The 18414-nt window shown below is 39.5% G+C and overlaps 1 protein-coding gene across 1 annotated transcript; it reads right to left on the bottom strand.

The window, feature by feature from the left end:
- Nucleotides 1-1109: 1109 nt before the first annotated feature.
- On the bottom strand, nt 1110-8490 carry LOC124867513 (aspartate aminotransferase, mitochondrial-like). The gene is made up of 10 exons (XM_047363990.1): nt 8328-8490; nt 5246-5402; nt 4990-5118; nt 4851-4910; nt 4606-4767; nt 4233-4337; nt 3913-4063; nt 3514-3679; nt 2973-3123; nt 1110-2199 (listed from the first exon to the last, which is right to left on the bottom strand). Exons 1-10 carry the CDS (start codon nt 8408-8410, stop codon nt 2077-2079), a joined length of 1287 nt encoding a protein of 428 aa, XP_047219946.1. The 5' UTR covers nt 8411-8490; the 3' UTR covers nt 1110-2076.
- Between the last annotated feature and the right edge of the window lie 9924 nt (nt 8491-18414).

Below are 18414 nucleotides of genomic sequence, written 5' to 3'. Positions count from 1 at the left end.
GCTTTCACACTTGTGGTAGCATGAGACGGACTCTGCAGCCCACACAAGTGGCTCAGGTAGTGCAGCTCATCCAGGATGGCACATCAATGCGAGCTGTGGAAAGAAGGTTTGCTGTGTCTGTCAGTGTAGTGTCCAGAACCTGGAGGCGCTACCTGGAGACAGGCCAGTACACCAGGAGATGTGGAGGAGGCCGTAGGAGGGCAACAACCCAGCAGCAGGACCACTACCTCCGCCTTTGTGCAAGGAGGAACAGGAGGAGCCGCATGGCCCACCATGTGCTCGCCAGAGATAGCCTGACTGCCATTAGGTACCGAGATGAGATACTCAAACCCCTTGTGAGACCATATGCTGGTGCGGTTGGCCCTGGGTTCCTCCTAATGCAGGACAATGCTAGACCTCATGTGGCTGGAGTGTGTCAGCAGTTCCTGCAAGATGAAGACATTGAAGCTATGGACTGGCCCGCCCGTTCCCCAGACCTGAATCCAATTGAGCACATCTGGGACATCATGTCTTGCTACATCCACCAACGTCATGTTGCACCACAGACTGTCCAGGAGTTGGCGGATGCTTTAGTCCAGGTCTGGGAGGAGATCCCTCAGGAGACCATCCACCGTCTCATCAGGAGCATGTCCAGGCGTTGTAGGGAGGTCATACAGACACATGGAGGCCACACACAATACTGAACCTCATTTTGACTTGTTTTAAGGACATTACATCAAAGTTGGATCAGCCTCTAGTGTGTTTTTCCACTTTAATTTTGTGTGTGACTCCAAATCCAGGCCTCCATTGGTTTATAAATTTGATTTCCATTGATGATTCTTGTGTGATTTTGTTGTCAACACATTAAACTTTGTACAGAACAAAGTATTCAATGAGAATATTTCATTCATTCAGATCTAGGATGTGTTATTTGAGTGTTCCCTTTATTGTTTTGAGAAGTGTGTATTGATCTACAAATTCGCACTGAAAGCGGACACAATTTATGGTGTAAATAACTTTTAAAAATAAAAAGTTCTGCACAAATAAACCAATATGTTGCATGAACACAGATGAAGCCATACATTCTGCTAACTGCACATGCAGAAAAGGATAAACACTAAAACCAAACATTTCTCTACAAGGATTTATTGTTTGTTCAGTAGGGTACATGACCCATGATGTTTAGTTTCAGACAGGAAGCAGAACATGGAGACAAAGTCCCAGGAATATCAGCAAACAGGGCCAACATTCAAAATGCCAAATGTTTAAGCCATAGACGTAAGCACTCAAATATGGCATCTGAACAAATGAGACTTCTTTGTACATGTCTTTTTTTAACTTTGGGACAACAGTACTGGTGTTATTACATGGGCATACATTTTGTGGTTTGATAACACATGTAAATAACCATACAGAATATAACCATCTTTAGGTTATCTTACATTTAATCTGTTTTACTCTTGATATTTGTGGTCATATTTTTTAACTGGGAGATTTTAAGGAGCCACTGAGACACTGCTGCTCTGTGAATGAAACTGAAGAATTCACACACCTACAGGAAAAGTACTGAATGCAAAAGAGATAACAGAGGCATTTTAAAGACAGACTAAACAGTGTTTGATAAAATTAAAGGGAACCGATGACCTGATAAATGCCTATTCTTACCGTAAAGCCCTGTTACAAACTCAAGTGCCACACATTTGATAAAATGCTATAACACAAAGATAAATTCACAAAAACTGTATTTCCAAAAGGTTTTCACAAAGCAACAGAGGTCTCAACCTGCACCCTAAAAGAATTATCCCAAAAGAGTGTAAGGCATGGGGGTCAAAAGCAGAGTAGTCAGTAGCTGATTCCTCAGAATAAATAGACAACCAGCTCTGTCACAAATGTTTTAAACAGTGTATAGGGCATCAGTTCAGTGAAAATGTGCAGAAAACAAACAACCGTTCCATGTTGAACTCATGATGAAATCAAAAAGAGAAAAATTAAAACTAAATATCAATGCCTCCTCTTAAGGTGGAACAGAGGACTGACACATAAAAAGCTCCTCAATACAGCAGCTTTGATTCTGTTATTCTTCCAGGAAGATCCGCTCTACTTGGTGACCGCATGGATCGCCTCCGCCAGGTAACCCACGTTTCCGGAGGTCACGCCCGCCATGGAAATCCTGCCATCTTTTGTCATGTACACCGAAAACTCCTTCGTCAGGCGCTCAACCTGCAGGAAAAGGAAACAAAGATGCAGCAGAGCTTAAACAAGAACTAAAGCAGGCAGATGTGGCAAAGAACCAGGTTTTTTCCAAGGTGATGTCGGACAGATCTGAGTTTTTCTTACTCAGCTTTTTGATTACATCTCAGTCATGATGCACCAAACAGATGCTAGGATGTCCTTTTAGAAAGCAGGGCCTCAAACTGAACCGTTGATCTTTAAAACAACTTTCAGCAGCTCTGATAACCATGAGCAAACTGTCAGAAAAATTTTTTCTAACCTCCAGGCTTTCTGAAGGTCTTCCATAGTTCTTCTTTGGTCTCCAGCTTCTTTTCACTCATTTTCAGTCATGTATCTGACCACTTTCAGTGCAAAGATTACGTTTTGTTTTTTTTTGCCATTTAACTGCGACTTATTCTGGCATAAAATAGGGACCTTACTTGGGCAAAGGCAATTGGATCTTTAAGCACTTTGTTACCAGCAGGCTGTCAGAAAGTCAGTTTTTCCCCAGTTTTTAAGAAATAACAAAAATAACAGTTTGACAGAAAATAATATTTCAGCAACAACAAGGTAATTCTACTAACTACTAGTTGAAACTTTGTCAAGCAATGGATGATCAACTAATAAAAGGGATGTGTTAGGATTTGCTGGATTTTCTCACATAAATAACATTCGGATACTAAATATTTTATTCCCCCCCCCCAGCCAAAATATTAATTAGAGGCAATTTAAAACTTTTACCCAGTACATTTCACCAAAGAACACAATTTTCCTGCTTGTACCTGTTCGGGTTTGAGGCCTGTGAAGCAGAACATGCCGATCTGATCAATGACGTGCTGCCAGTTGTGGGAGGACCCCTGCTGTTTCAGACCCGCCACCAGCTGTTCCCTCATCTTTATGATGCGGTTGGCCATGCCATGGACTTCCTCCAGCCTGCCAGCATCAACAGATCAAGAAAAGCTGTTTAAAATAACAGTAACCTGCAAAGGTATTTCTACTTTTAACTTTTTCTTTTCTGATACACATTTTGTTAAAGTACATCCACAAGCTTCAATGTATTTTGGTGGGATTTTATGTGACAAACACAAAGTAGCCAATAACTGTTTAGTGGAAATGATACAAGGCTTTCAAAGGAATTTACAAAAAAGTTGTTCATCCTCTGATTCACAGTTATGCACCTATAGCGCTGGTCTATTAAAATCCCAATAAAATGTATGAAAGTATGAGGTTGAAACTTGACAGAACGTGGGAAAGTTCAAGTTGTAGGAATACTTTTGTTATGCCAGTTTGGTTTTCATGGAAGATGACTGCTTTTCAGTTTACCAGATAGAGCGCAGTTCTGGTGTGCTGAGAATGGTTGAAGCGATTCTGGCGCCGTTCAACGGTGGGTTGGAGTAAATTGGCCTGATGAGGATCTTGAGTTGGGACTCAACTCTCTTCGCCTCTTCTGCGTCGCTGCACACAACAGTGAAACCTCCCACACGTTCACCTGTCATAACCAAGAGAAAAGAGTCAAGAGACAAGCTGATGACAGAGAAACCTAATGTCTGTGACTTCATGAACACTGAAGGGTAATCACTAAATACTGGGTTAAGATTTGAACTCAGATGCCTCCTAGACTAAATCATGCCAAACTTTCCCCACCAGGTGATGACGAAATATAATCTTTCATCTAAGTGCTGCAGTCTGCGGCGATCTTTAAACACGAGGAGCCTGACTGACCGTACAGTCCCATGTTCTTGGCAAACGACTGAGAAAGAACGATGTTGTGCCCCGTCTCAATAAAGTGCCGAACAGCCCAAGCATCACGATCAATGTCACCGCTGGCAAAGCCCTGGTATGCCATGTCGAAGAAGACCAGCAGGTTCCTTTTCTGTGAGGTTCGACACGCAGATAAGAACAACCTGTTAATATTTAATACGATGATGTGACAACTTCTTAATGCACAGCACTGAATACAGGCCTTTGTTAGAGACCCTAGATAACAACAGCACGTTTTATCAACATGCTCCTAGAATCTTACCAAGGTGACAATTTCTCACCTTCACAATGTCAGCGATCTCCTTCCACTGCTCTGGCCTGGGATCCACTCCGGTTGGATTGTGGGCACAAGCGTGCAGCACAATCACGCTCTTCTCTGGGATTTTCTGCCAAACAAAGTGAGTTTGTCAAGATAAGATACAACTAATATTGCAGAAATCACTGGGATCAACCAGCTCATGTAAAACCTTATATCATCAAGGCATTAACTAACTACATATCACTGGCAAACTGATGATTTCCATAGAGCTTGTGTTTTGCGGCAACAACCTGAGGGCGAACCCAATTCCTCAGATAAATACTCTTGCTGATTGAAATAATTTCCCTATTCATCATGTCGAGACGCTCTTTCAAGAAAGCTCCATCCTGACTTACAGTGATGTCGTCGAGTGCTCCTTTGAAGTCGAAGCCGCAGGTCGAGGGGTCGTAGTATGTGTACGCTTTGAGCTGCATGCCAGCATCTCTGAAGATGGGTGTGTGGTTTCCCCAGGAGGGTTTGGGCAGGTACACATCGTGTGGACCCGCATGGAACCGAGCCTGAGACAAAGAAACAACAGTTCATACAGCCAGCATTACTTTGATAGGCCTCTCCTTATACTGACAGTCCAAGGAGGACTCACTAAGTAATTGCCCCCAATGCGCAAGGATCCGGTTCCTGAGATGGTCTGGACAGTGATGCTCTGTTGGGAGAGAAATATCACATTGACTTGGATTGAACAGGCCTAGGTTTAGATTTGTTTATCAGGCACCACAACTTACTCTGCCACTCTTCAACACCTCACTGTCAGGACCAAGTGCTAGCTGGGCGCAGGCTTTGGTAAATTCACCAAGACCACCGATGGGAAGGTACTCCTTATCCAGTTGTTTGGCTGCAATCAAAGCCTCTGCCTTGAGAACAGGAAAAGAGAAGTTATAAATCAGATTTTTAAGCTAACTACATTGAGAAAAAGAATAAAATGCTTCACATCTGATATAAATAATAGCTTGACAGAATCTCTGCAGTTCACAGTACTACCTTACGAACACAGCTGAGCACAAAAGGCTTTCCCTGGTCATCTCTGTAGGCTCCCACGCCAAGGTTCATCTTCTTTGGGTTGGTGTCCCTCTTGAAGGCCTCTGTTACCCCCAGGATGGGATCAGGGGGACCCATCTGCACCCCACCCCACCATGAGCTGCACAAAAATAAGACAACCCCAACAAAAAAGGGATGCGGACAGAAGTGAAAATACTAAAAACAAACGGTTGATTGGACACAATGCACCACAAGCAAAAATATTACAGTCATGAAAATGAACACCAAATCACCTCTAAACAACTGCATTAGGCATGCCAACAGCCTACTTAAGTGTTTCCTTTCATATGACCCCACTGATCTGGTGACACATGAACACACATGCAGCGTTTCAGGAAATAAACATAATCCAATTAGCTGTTTCAAAGTCTAACAAAAAAAAACAATCTGGGTGCAAAACAAAAGCTGGTACTGAAGTTCTTTCCCCATTCACTCACTAGAACAAGTACAAGAAAACTGCATAGTGTCTGCAATGAAAGAGAGAGAGGAGAGTTTAAGAGGGTACTAAAAGTCAGAGTAATGATGCAGACACAGAGCTTTACTGAGATGGTTTTAAGGACAGGGGCTTTAACCCTGTAAGGGGGTTGGGATCAGGCCACAGGGATCTTTAAAGTAGAGAGAGCAATGGTAGGCAGACATGTTTCCATTGCTTGCACTTCAATTTTTTATTCTTATACAACTTCAGTCAGTTTATAGAGCATTTTTCTCTCAACTCATTTCTTGTGGGGCCTGTGTTTTCTTGAGAGTTAGCCATTGTCAATGTTTTTAAATGCCTTTATTCAAGCTTTGCATGTTTTCCAACAGGAACACAAGGACAAGTATCTAATATTCCATCTTTAAAAGTTATTTTACTTCATATTAAATGAAACAGACTAGTGCCATCCATCTGACTTTCTAGGATTCATCACGCATATAACAGCAGAACAGGCTGTGACTAAGAGTTAGGATCCAGTTAAAATGGATGCATATACATCAAAATACATTAGACTACATTAGTAACATGAGCCAAATACAGCTTTAATAAAACTCAACTGCTTGGTTAAAAAAAAAAAAAAAGTCAATTTCAAAACCCCAAAACACATCTGCTGTGTGAGTAAATGTAAATAAAGGTTGCTGCATGTTGTGACCCCAGTTGCACTCCTTGCCTCACTCATTGTCTCATGTTTCTTCTACTTTGTGAAACATCTGAACTTTGCAGCTAAATTTAGGAGAGAAGTATCTGCAAAGGGCAAAAGTCTAGAATTTAATGTTCAAATGTGAGATGAACTTATTAGCTTACATTTAAATTTCTTGGCAAATATATTTATTGCACAAAATTTTGTTAGGTCAGCTTTGTAAAGGGTATCCAGACTGTTTATGTGGATCATTTAAATGCATTTTTCATGCAGTTGTTTAAATCGCCATTATCGTTTGTGTTATCCATTAACCACCGCTTTATGTGGCTGTTTTACATACTGTAAATGAAATATTTGCAGGTTTACATTCTGTTTCATGTGTGAACACCCAGAAATACAGCTAGTCATTCAAAATGTCACTGAAACATACTGAACAATACATGAATGAACTCTCTGTGGCAAAATAAAGACTGTGTCAATGCAGAAAAAAGATGGTTGGTGCTTAAAGAGGCTGTTAGCCTGTAACCTGCAGAGTAGAGCATCACAACCTTTGCATGGCTTAACTTTAGCAATCAATCGACCAAATGATTGTCTTTCCGTAACAAATGACTTCATGTCTCATTTAACACAAGCACCCTGTGCAAGGTGATTTGTGTGTTCTTGAGAACAAAAGTAGGTACAATCAAACTAAAACTGAGACTGCCCGTCTCTAACGTATACACATAAATCTAAATTACTGATCTATGCAACAGAGGTATAATACTGCAAATATACAGAAATTCAGATCAAATCACGTCTCACAATAACAAGAAGCCTAACTTTTATATCTGATAAACATTTTTCAGTACCTTATTTTATTAATACTGTTAAGACTATCATTAAAATCTTTTTTTAAATATTCGTCTTGATTGTTACTTTTCTGAACATAAAATTTTCATACTTTCATTTCAAACAACTTCTGAATACAGCTTGGGAGGAGAATACTGTACGTTTTGTACATCATCAGTCCTGTGTTGCCTTCCAACAAATCTTTGAATTTGAAAGCATGGCGCAATAATAAATGTTTTCTCAAATTCTCAGTAATCTGAGCCTTTTGTTGTTTATTGTAACCGGCTATAATTCTGGAGCTGAAAGACTTTGCCCTCTATTCAGACTGAAAGGACGCACCACTAGTTCTTTCATCTTCTTATTTAACCAATCAGCAACCAGAGGCGGAAACCGATCACCAATCAGCGCACAGAAGCGAAAACCGTTAGCCAATCAACTTACAGTCGTTCATTAATTTGAGGAGTTAGCGTTGCTCAAACATCGTGTGTGATTTCACGCAAATACCCTGGCGAGTTTATTAGTAGAGAAAGACGTCGTTATCGAAGGCAACGTAGGTGGCTATTATTATAAAAAAACAAACCAACTCGGGCTATTATTTTCCTCCACATGGATCTATGCGTCGCTACTTGGCGTGTGCGCTATGGACCAACCAACGTTACTTTCACAAAGCCAACTGTCATTGTTAGCAACACTCACTGAAATGTTATTTAAAATAAGAGGGGATTTCCTGAGTTGTAAGGCGGATTCGGTGAATAAAGTGTGAGGTTAGAGAGTCCTAAACCCCCTGCAGAAAACCAGAGAACTACAGCGCCGATGCTAGCGTAAACTGACAGTACACCGGGGCCTGCTGAAACCATTTGACCCCTGTCTGCTGCTGGATAAACGGGACAACATGGCCTCATTATCCGCCGACCCTGAAGTTGGTTTATAAGTTGTATGAGTGAATAAACAAGTAAAACCAACAAAATAATTTAACCACGCTCTGTGTGTGATGAAAAGCTCCCATAGGACGCGGAATGATACAAGAGCAAAATCTCGCTGTTCTTAGCTTTCATGTGGGTTAGCTTGAGAGTGTGGTTTACCTGTTGCGGCTGGACAGGGCTCCCAGGGCCGGGGAGATATTGCCCAGGCAGTGGATCACCTTGTTTGACTTGAGCAGGGCCATATTAGCTGCGCTTCGGAGAGGAGCCTAGCAGGATGTAGACAGACGTGAAGGACAGCGAAGACGACGCTGATAAGCCTACAGTACGCGCTGACGACACAACTGAACGTCACTCGCGAAGCGGGTCACATTGATGGGAATTCCGGTTCTTTTTAGGGATCCGTATCGGTTGGCTTCCTTCACTTTGTGTTTGATTAGTAAAAAAGGTGCATCACATTCACGCTCATTTATTTTATTAGTTAATATAAATTTAATTCAAAAAGTGAAACTCATCCTATATAAATTCATTAAGTGCAGAGTGTTATTTTTCTAAATTTATTTCTGTTCATATTGATGATTATGGCATTCAGCTAATGGAAACCTAAATGTAGTTTCTCAGAAAATTTGACAATTTTCAAAGGCCAATAACATATTTTGAATTCAAATGTCACCCTACCTGTTGAAAACATGTCTTTGTGCTGTACAGTACATTGCGGGGCTCCTTTTGCATACATTTTTACATCAGTACAGCTTGCATGGAGGTGATCATGAAGCTGATGAGGTGTTAAAGAAGCCCAGACTAATTTGAAAGGGGCCTTCAGCTCATCTGCACTCCCAGGACAAAATGCTGGAAAATCTATTTTTTATTAAACTATCTGTCTGCTAAAGATGTACCTAAGCAACACCAGACACATACAACAAAAATAGGCTTTGAAAACTACCACTACAATTACCGCTAATATAGGAGAAATATTATTCATCAGAAACTGACAGTTCATAATTTTATTTCAGCTTATTAAAAGGTCCAACTTTTATCCAAAGTTCATCAGTCTCTGAGGAGCTTAAAGAATCTGGAGGAAGCACTACAATGTGTGTGTGTTCAGGTGCATGATGAGTGTAGCATATCTGTAAAGATAACAGTATACTATATTTTAAATCAATGTAAATGGATCAGAATCAGAAAAGCTTTATTGCCAAGTACGTTTTTGGACATACAAGGAATTTGTTTTGGCGTAGTCGGTGCAATACAGTACAAATTAAACAGTACAAACATATCTACAATATAATATAAATATAAGTGCACAGTTTTAAGTGAGTGAGAGTAAATATAGAGCAGTATAAGATGCAAGAGCAATACAACAGTGCAGGTGATCATTGTGCAAGTAAAGCAGGAGTCCAAGCTGAGCGTTAATGTAACGCATAGAGTTACAGGTTACAGGTGTCCTGTCAGCAAAAAAAGGGGGGGTGTGGGGGAAAGGGAGAGTGTCAGTGTGGTTTCCGGGCTTTGTTAACCAGGCTGGTGGCAGATGGGAAAAAACTGTTCTTGTGGCGTGAGGTTTTGGTCCGGATGGACCGCAGCCTCCTGCCAGAGGGGAGAGTCTCAAAGAGTCTGTGACCGGGGTGGGAGGGATCAGCCAGAATGGTGACCAATAAGGTCAATGGGCTAGTTTTTCTCAGAAGATAGATACGACTCATGAAGGAGCAGACAAACTAGAAGTTTGTAGTTGCAAGTGCCTTGTATTTAAAGTGAAAAAAATTATATACATATTTACAACATCAATGAAACATCTGAATGGCCATATAAAATGCGCAAAAGAAAAACAAAATTAATCAATCAATCCCACAGTTCCTTAATTGATAGACCCACACTCTTCAGTTCATCCACCCCAAGCTGGGGTTGGTTAGAGGTCCCACACAAGTTAATTATAGAGGGCTTGGTGCCGTGCAGGTCATGGACTTACATAAGTCAGATCAGAGTGGGGACAAATTGTTCGCTGGCTGCAAGGAGCCTCCTACCAGCCTGGCAGGAGAATCAGAAGTCTTCATGCACCAAAAAGTGCAATCGTTCTTAGGCTCTAGGCCTGGATCTTCAGCTCGCCATCAAAACCTGGCCTAAATAACAACATTTAATTTCCCTTTGGGATTAATAAAGTATTTTTGAATTGAATTGAAATAATAAAATAAGACAATTTTTCCAATATATATATATTATATATAGAAAATCTAAATATTCCAGTGTACACACAAATTCAATAAATGGCACTCTTTGCACTATAAATAATTTCAATCATTTTCGGTCAATATGCATATTCAATAAATATAAAGTTCAATATAAATTACATTCATGAAGAAAAATCCAATAAATATGCACCATATAAATTAGTTGACATGAAATGTAAAAAAAACAACTAAACAAGTGCTCAATAATTATTTAAAGGACTATATTGTCCACCAAATGGGTTATTCAAACTAGTATGGGCGTCTGAATTTACATAGTTAGTAGCTTCACAGCTACATCAATAAGCTAACGCTAAGTCACACACAGAAACACTCACCAATTCCTCAGTTTATATCTCACACAACCGGGTTTCTCTCCTCTCCTCTCCTCTCCTCTCCTCTCCTCTCCTCTCCTCTCCTCTCCTCTCCTCTCGGCTCACAGTAGTTGGCTCCTACAGCTCTGCTCCTCCCAACGCGTCGTAATCTTTCATACTTCCCCGCTCCAGCTAATATACCTAGCAGATAGGCTGCGGTGGTACATGTGACCCCGATACTAAACAGCGATTGGCAGTGTAGTAGTCTCGCGAGAATTGCTGACATTATATTAAAACTATCGCGAGATTTGTGAGATGAAGGGCCTAAAGAGTGAAAAATCGGAGAATGAGGAAATGGAAGTTAAAATTTACACCCGGGTTTCATGAGCATCTCACCATGAGATAAATCAATCTCTATTACATACACATCTCTTTCCACATATGGGTCAGCACTCGAAACAAGATTTGCATATAGGTTATATAAGTTAACTTATTTATTTCATCCAAAGAAATAAAATTGTGTGGATGTTTCTCTGTAACAAAGATTTATCCTGGTGTATGTTTTAGCATTAAACAATGACATATTTAAATTATATAATTTCTAACATTAATTTCTTGTATTGTACAAGAAATGACAAGAACCTATTTCCTGTATTTTATTAATGAGTTGAAATTCTGTTGGTAAACTATCTCCTTTATTCTTTGAAGAGCATTAATATAAATTTATTTATACAACATATTTCCTGTTTAATCTTCTGTAATGGTACCGCTCCTTCAACAACAGCCTTATTTCTTCTCCCCTTTCTTTCTTAGTGTGGTCACTAAATCATTTATATAAATTTAATGATTTGCAATTAATTATTTCTGGCAATTCTATTTGAAATAAATATAGTGATAATAATTATAAAAAAGTACATTTGACATTACTTTTGTCATTTCTGGGACAGTCAATAAAATTAATAAAATGCACCCTTGCAGATTAAAAAACAAAAATCTTCTCAACAATGGTGAAATCCTCTGGATAAAACCCATCTGACACATAAAGCGTAGGTTTAGGTTTTTGAAGACTCTATGTTCCACTTTGAAAAGATCTGAATCCAGAGGCCAAAATACATTTTAACAGCATCTCAACTACGGTATGAAACTAAGAAATATTACAAACATAAAAATGAAAAAAAAATTAAATTAAATTACAGGGCTTAAGAAACTACATTTTTAAAATGATATTTAGCTGTATGACTCATTTACCATCAGTTAGTTTCCTGTTACACCACTAGAGGACAATGTTGCACAATAAAACTTGAAATTCAAGGCGCATGTACTGTACAGCAACTCTGAATGTCCATGTTTAGAAAGCCCTGATTTTTCCAGTATTTTGGTGCCTGATCATTAAAATTGACCAACGCAGATTCAAACATTTAAATAACACAACACCAACATGACACAGAATGACTGTATCTGGACCTGATGCGCTGCAATCATTTCACTTTTGATTGAACGTAAAACAAATTTTATAAATTTAGATAACACACATCAGCCGAAAAAAATTCCTATGCTTACCAAAATATGCGCTTTGTTTTTGCTTTTTGTCAGACTTAAATGGTGCATATTAGCAAATAAAGTTTAACATCAGAAAAAGATAAGTAAATTTAAAATGCCGTTTTGAATAATGATTTTAATTATTGTGTGAAAACAATGTGGTTAATCACAGATAATTCATGGTTTAACAAATGTGGCAATACATTTATTAAGTAGGACAGGTTAGTTTAGATAGCTTTTTTTCCTTTAATAAATTAAATTATTATTTGAATACTGTATATTTTTTATTATTCAGGCTATCAGTGTTTGATAATCAGTTGTGTTTGTTCTGAAACATGTAAATGTAGCAAAAAAACACCAAAACAGAAGACATCTATAAGGGAGCACGTATTTTTTCTCAGTGCAGTACAAGCTGAGGACAAATCTGTTATCTTTATTCAGTGATAAACTACTGAGTTTGTTCTCTGAAACAAGGGTATGAAACAAGTATGCAGATTTGTTTTATTTTAATTTCCAATGCCTAATATAACTGCTAAAGAAGATAGCTCACAGTAAACCTCTTAGAGGAAGTAGAAGTAGTTTATCACAATGCAGAGGCTGGAGGTCCATGAAACACTTTTCTCAAACTCAGTAGACAACAACAGCGTCTGCTGGCACACCAACAGAGTGGCAGAAAGAGGCTCATCCTTGGCTTAAATGTGGCCCTGCATCTGTGCAGAAAAGATATGGACCCAGCAGACCCAGGAAATAATAGAAAGGAAGCAGGAGGCCTCATTATGTCAAAACTAGTTCATCCTCACCTTAAAACTGAATATTTTATGATTTATTTTGTAAAACCTCCTGGGTCACAGAAAAAGATAGGTTTATTATTAGCCTAGTGTTGTCTCACAACAATTGCCACCTCAAGGCATTTAAGTTTATAAACAGCTCCAATTCACCTGTATAAACCAAGTTTAAATGATTTCAGATCAATCCAATTCCATGCAGTCCATTTAACACAGTCATAATACAATACAGTCTTAATCAGTTAGTCATTTTCTACCACATATTCCATAGTGGGTTGCAGGGAAGCTGGCACCTATCTCCAGCAGTCTACAGGCGAAAGGCAGGGTACACCCTGGACAGGTCGCCAGTCCATCGCAGGGCAACACACAAACAACCATGAACACACCTAAGGGCAATTTGGAGAGACCAATTAACCTATTTAACTTCTTTGGACTGTGGGAGGAAGCCAGAGTACCAGGTGAGAATCTACACATGCATGGTGAGAACATGCAAACTCCATGCAGAAAGACCCCCAGCCAGTAATCGAACCCAAGACCTTCTTCCTGCAAGGCAACAGTGCTACCAACTGCGCCCCCGTGCAGCCCCAGTCTTAATCAATTGATCATAAAATGCTAGAAAGTGTCCTATTGTCTAACTAAGCTAACCAGCAGATTTAACTGAATCTTGATTTTGCATCAAAGCCTTTATTCTGAGCAAGCATATGGCAACAGTGGAGAGAAATTACTTCCTACTTCCTTTGAACAGAAAGAAACCTCCAACAGAAGTCATCATCCTCAGTGTGCTGGCATTAACATAGATAGAGAAAACAATGCAGAAGCACTGTGCAAGATGTACTTTCAGAAAACAAAAATTCATTGGAAAACACCAAGTTAGTGTATAAATAAAGAGTTTCTAAAATGAAGAGGAGTAGAAGCCTTAAAATAAACAAAGCAAAGCACATTAGACACTAAACTGTGTAGGCATCTTAAAACGATTAAAAAAAAAGTGACAAGATATGTTCTAGTTGAAATGCTAAGTGACGTGTCACTCCTTGGTATTCTCCCAAAAAACACACATCTTTTTGGACTGTATGTATTTAGATGCACATGTAGACATTTTGTGGAAAACCCTTTTTTGCGCTTTTGTTTTACGCACCAGATAAAGGAGCCAACAGCACCCTTCATATCGATTAAATAATGTAAATTAACACATGAAAAATTAGAGATTTTACTTTAGTTCATGTATCAGTGTTGGGTTTCAGTCTGAATCCTGTTTGCTACTGAAGTTATGTAGTAGAGCTAAATATTTTTCATAGAATGTGGTTCAAATTTATTGTTTTAATTTTGTTTATCATATATCAAACATCTTTTTGATAAAGCTAGCTCAAGTGAGCTCATTCTGACCCTGCTGCCTGAGGTTTCTTCTTGTCAAAAGAGAGCTTTTCTTTCTGCTGTTGCCCAGTGCCTTGCCCAGGGGCACATCAACATGTGGCAGGAGGTAGCTGGAATTGAACCCACAACTTTTGGATTGCAAGATGACTATTCTTCCCACTGAGCCGCAGTCACCTCATTAGCCTGTTGAATCTGACTTTTTTGAGTTTGTGTTATCATGGGATTGAAAATTACATGACAACTGAATTGAACTGCGACTGGAGTTTAATGTCTTGAAGGTTGTTAGATTTGAACCACATCTGTTCATGTAAGAAACAAGACAAATGTGAACATATACAGGTGCATCACAGTGATTAAAATATCATCCAAACATCAATTTATTTTAGTAATCCAATTAAAAAAGGGAAACTTATATAAAGTCTTTATACACTCCGCAATATTTAATGTGTTTTTTTCTGTTAAGTTTGATCATTATGGCTTGTTGCAACTGAAAGCCTAACATTCAGTTTCTCAGAGGATAGGAATATTACATAATACCAATATTATAAAAATGTTATGGGATGGTTTATACAATTATTGGAAAGCCTGCTAACTTGACAGATGTCCAGCAGACACCAAGACCAGCCAACCCAAGAACGAGTCCAGATCAAGAGGAGAGCAGAGCAGGATTTTTGAGGGAGGCAGGACCAAGGCCAAACTAATGAGAGACCACCTTTAAGACCATTACTATAATCATTTCAATAAAGTTCTTGCTGCAAAAAGAAGAAAACCTGCCTGTGACAGCTTATTAGTAAGCTAACCTATGACAGCGCTGCAGATTTAGATGCTCCTATCTTTTTCATTTTGGTGCACTGTCACAATATTTATGCTAACCCAAACTTGAATGTAAGCAGACCCTCAGTTTGTCAAGAGGAAGAAGATAGACACCAGACCCAACAATGCAGACAAACTGAAGGCTGCTATTAATGCAACCTGATTCTACTTAACACGCCAGCAGAGCTACAGGCTGGTCGCCTTCATGCCAAACTGCAACAATGCAGCAATTCATGCAAAAGCTGCCGCAACAAAATACTGAGTTGACGTACTGTAGAAAACATGGAAATAATTTTCCATAGGCTAACATCTCTGTATTGAAAATCCTTTTTTTATCCATCTTACGTTATAAATTTTCTAAGGAACTAAATTTGAGATTTTCATTAGGTGTAAGTCATATTTAGATATATTTATCTATCAAAAATAAACACATTAAGTACATGATTGTGTATTAAATCTATAAAATGGGAGTTGCCTTTTTTGAACTGAATTACTGAAATAAACAAACTTTATTTAACTTAGTTAAATTTATTGAAGTGCAATAAAAAATGACCAGAAATTGAAGTTAGATTAATGGATGTCTCTTATATATGATCAAAAAAATTAGCTTAGAGCAAACCGAGGTTCGTGAATATTTTGTCCATATAATATATCTTCCCTTTGTCAGTCCTTTCGACAGATTAGGTTTCAAAAGAAAAAAATACAGTTACTAATAAACACAAATCAGTTGAACTACAGTGTTCAATATCTTAAATGAAGATTTACTGAAACATAAAACTTGTATATCTGTATAATTCTTGTCATTCTCATAACCTTTGTTCCACCACACTACAACCTGGGAACTAAAAGAATATCTTTGCTTAAAATTTTACTTTAAATGTAACCCTTATTTTTAGCTGCGAAGCAAGTTCATAACCTTTGATTTAAGGGAAAAGGAAACTATTTCCACTATATTGTGAAGCTGTGCAGAAAGTAATCTCATCTGCTTGCCTCATTCCTCTGGTCTGAGTGGGACTGATGTGTGTGAAGGAATCAGAGCAGATATAACTCTCATTTCCCTTGTTGTCAGTAGTTAACAGTTTGGTCTGCAGCTACACTTTCACTGTGTTCCTCTGTGCCTCAGAGGGACTATTTACTGTCTATATATACATTGCCCACAAAACAAAGGAACATTTTTTAGTCAGAGCAGTAATAGAATCAGTTGTTAATCAGTTTCAGCTGTTTTGGTGTTAATTAAATAAACAACAGGTGCACTAAAGGGAAACAATTAGACCCCAGAAAGTGGAAGGGTTTTGCAGGCATTTGCAGACATTTTTCCTACTTCATTTTTTTGACTGTATTTCAGTAGTTTTGCAATTGACCAGGGTCACCGTCGCTCCTGGTACCATGAGGCGATACCTGGACCCTACAGAGGTTGCACAGGCAGTCCAACTTCACCAGGATGGCAAATCAATACTTGCCACTGCCCGAAGGTTTGCTGTGTCTCCCAGCACAGTCACAAGAACATGGAGGAGATTCCAGGAGACAGCTAGTTACTCTAAGAGACATAGACAGCAATGTTGGAGGTCCTTAACCCACCAGCAGGACCGGGACCGGTATCTGCTCATTTGTGCAAGGAGGAACAGGATGAGTACTGTCAGACCCCTACAAAGTGACCTCCACTGGGCCACTAGCAAGAATGTCTTTGACCAAATCATTAGAGACAGACTTAATGCGGGTGGCCTGAGGGCCTGACTTTCTATATTAGGCCCCATGCTCACTTCCTTGCACTGTGTAGCTCGACGGGCATTTGCTAGAGAACCCTGAAATTGGCAGATTCGGCACTGGCATCATTTTGTTCCTAACGTATTACCCATCCCATGTTAGAATGGATAACCAGCAGGATTTCTTTCCAATTGAGGTCTGATGTGTGGACTGGCAACCTGTCCAGGGTCTACCCTGCCTCTCGCCAATAGATTGCTGGAGATAGGCACCAGCTCCCTCGTGACCCACTATGGAATAAGCGGTAGAAAATGACTGACTGACTGACTGAGGTCTGATGTGTTTTCAAATTGTTCCTTTATTTTTTTTGAGCTGTGCAAATATACATATTTATATACAGTACAGACCAAAGGTTTGGATACACTTTCTCATTCAAAGAGTTGTCTTTATTTTCATGACTATGAATATTGTAGCTTCACACTGAAGGCATCAAAACTATGAATTAACACATGTGGAATTATATACTGAACAAAAAAGTGTGAAACAACGGAAAATATGTCTTATATTCTAGGTTCTTCAAAGTAGCCACCTTTTGCTTTGATTACTGCTCCACACACTCTTTGCATTCTGTTGATGAGCTTCAAGAGGTAGTCACCTGAAATGGTTTTCACTTCACAGGTGTGCCCTGTCAGGTTTAATAAGTGGGATTTCAAGCCTTATAAATGGGGTTGGGACCATCAGTTGTGTTGTGCAGGAGGTGGATACAGTACACAGCTGATAGTCCTACTGAATAGACTGTTAGAATTTGTATTATGGCAAGAAAAAAGCAGCTGAGTAAAGAAAAACGAGTGGCCATCATTACTTTAAGAAATAAAGGTCAGTCAGTCCAAACAATTGGGAAAACTTTGAAAGTGTCCCCAAGTGCAGTCGCAAATACCATCAAGCGCGACAAAGAAATTGGCTCACATGAGGACCGCCCCAGGAAAGGAAGACCAAGGGTCACCTCTGCTGCGGACAATAAGTTCATCCGAGTCACCAGCCTCAGAAATCGCAGGTTAACAGCAGCTCAGATTAGAGAACAGGTCAATGCCACACAGAGTTCTAGCAGCAGACACATCTCTAGAACAACTGTTAAGAGGAGACTGTGTGAATCAGGCCTTCATGGTAAAATAGCTGCTAGGAAACCACTGCTGAGGACAGGCAACAAGCAGAAGAGACGTGTTTGGACTAAAGACCACAAGGAATGGACATTAGACCAGTGGAAATCTGTGCTTTGGTCTGATGAGTCCAAGTTTGAGATCTTTGGTTCCAACCACCGTGTCTTTGTGCGGCGCAGAAGAAGTGAACGGATGGACTCTACATGCCTGGTTCCCACCGTAAAGCATGGAGGAGGAGGTGTGATGGTGTGGGGGTGCTTTGCTGGTGACACTGTTGGGGATTTATTCAAAATTGAAGGCATACTGAACCAGCATGGCTACCACAGCATCTTGCAGCGGCATGCTATTCC

The sequence above is a fragment of the Girardinichthys multiradiatus genome, chromosome 4, assembly GCF_021462225.1.
Source record: "Girardinichthys multiradiatus isolate DD_20200921_A chromosome 4, DD_fGirMul_XY1, whole genome shotgun sequence".
NCBI lineage: Eukaryota > Metazoa > Chordata > Actinopteri > Cyprinodontiformes > Goodeidae > Girardinichthys > Girardinichthys multiradiatus.
This window is presented reverse-complemented; position numbering and strand designations above follow the sequence as displayed.

What these genes read in the sequence shown, in the direction of transcription:
- LOC124867513 (XM_047363990.1), bottom strand. Translation starts at nt 8,410, where the DNA reads ATGGCCCTGCTCAAGTCAAACAAGGTGATCCACTGCCTGGGCAATATC. An exon ending in GAGCACTCGACGACATCACT is followed by an intron (nt 4,338 to 4,605) that starts GTAAGTCAGGAT and finishes TTTGTTTGGCAG; the next exon opens with AAAATCCCAGAGAAGAGCGT. An exon ending in AGATCGCTGACATTGTGAAG is followed by an intron (nt 4,064 to 4,232) that starts GTGAGAAATTGT and finishes CGAACCTCACAG; the next exon opens with AAAAGGAACCTGCTGGTCTT.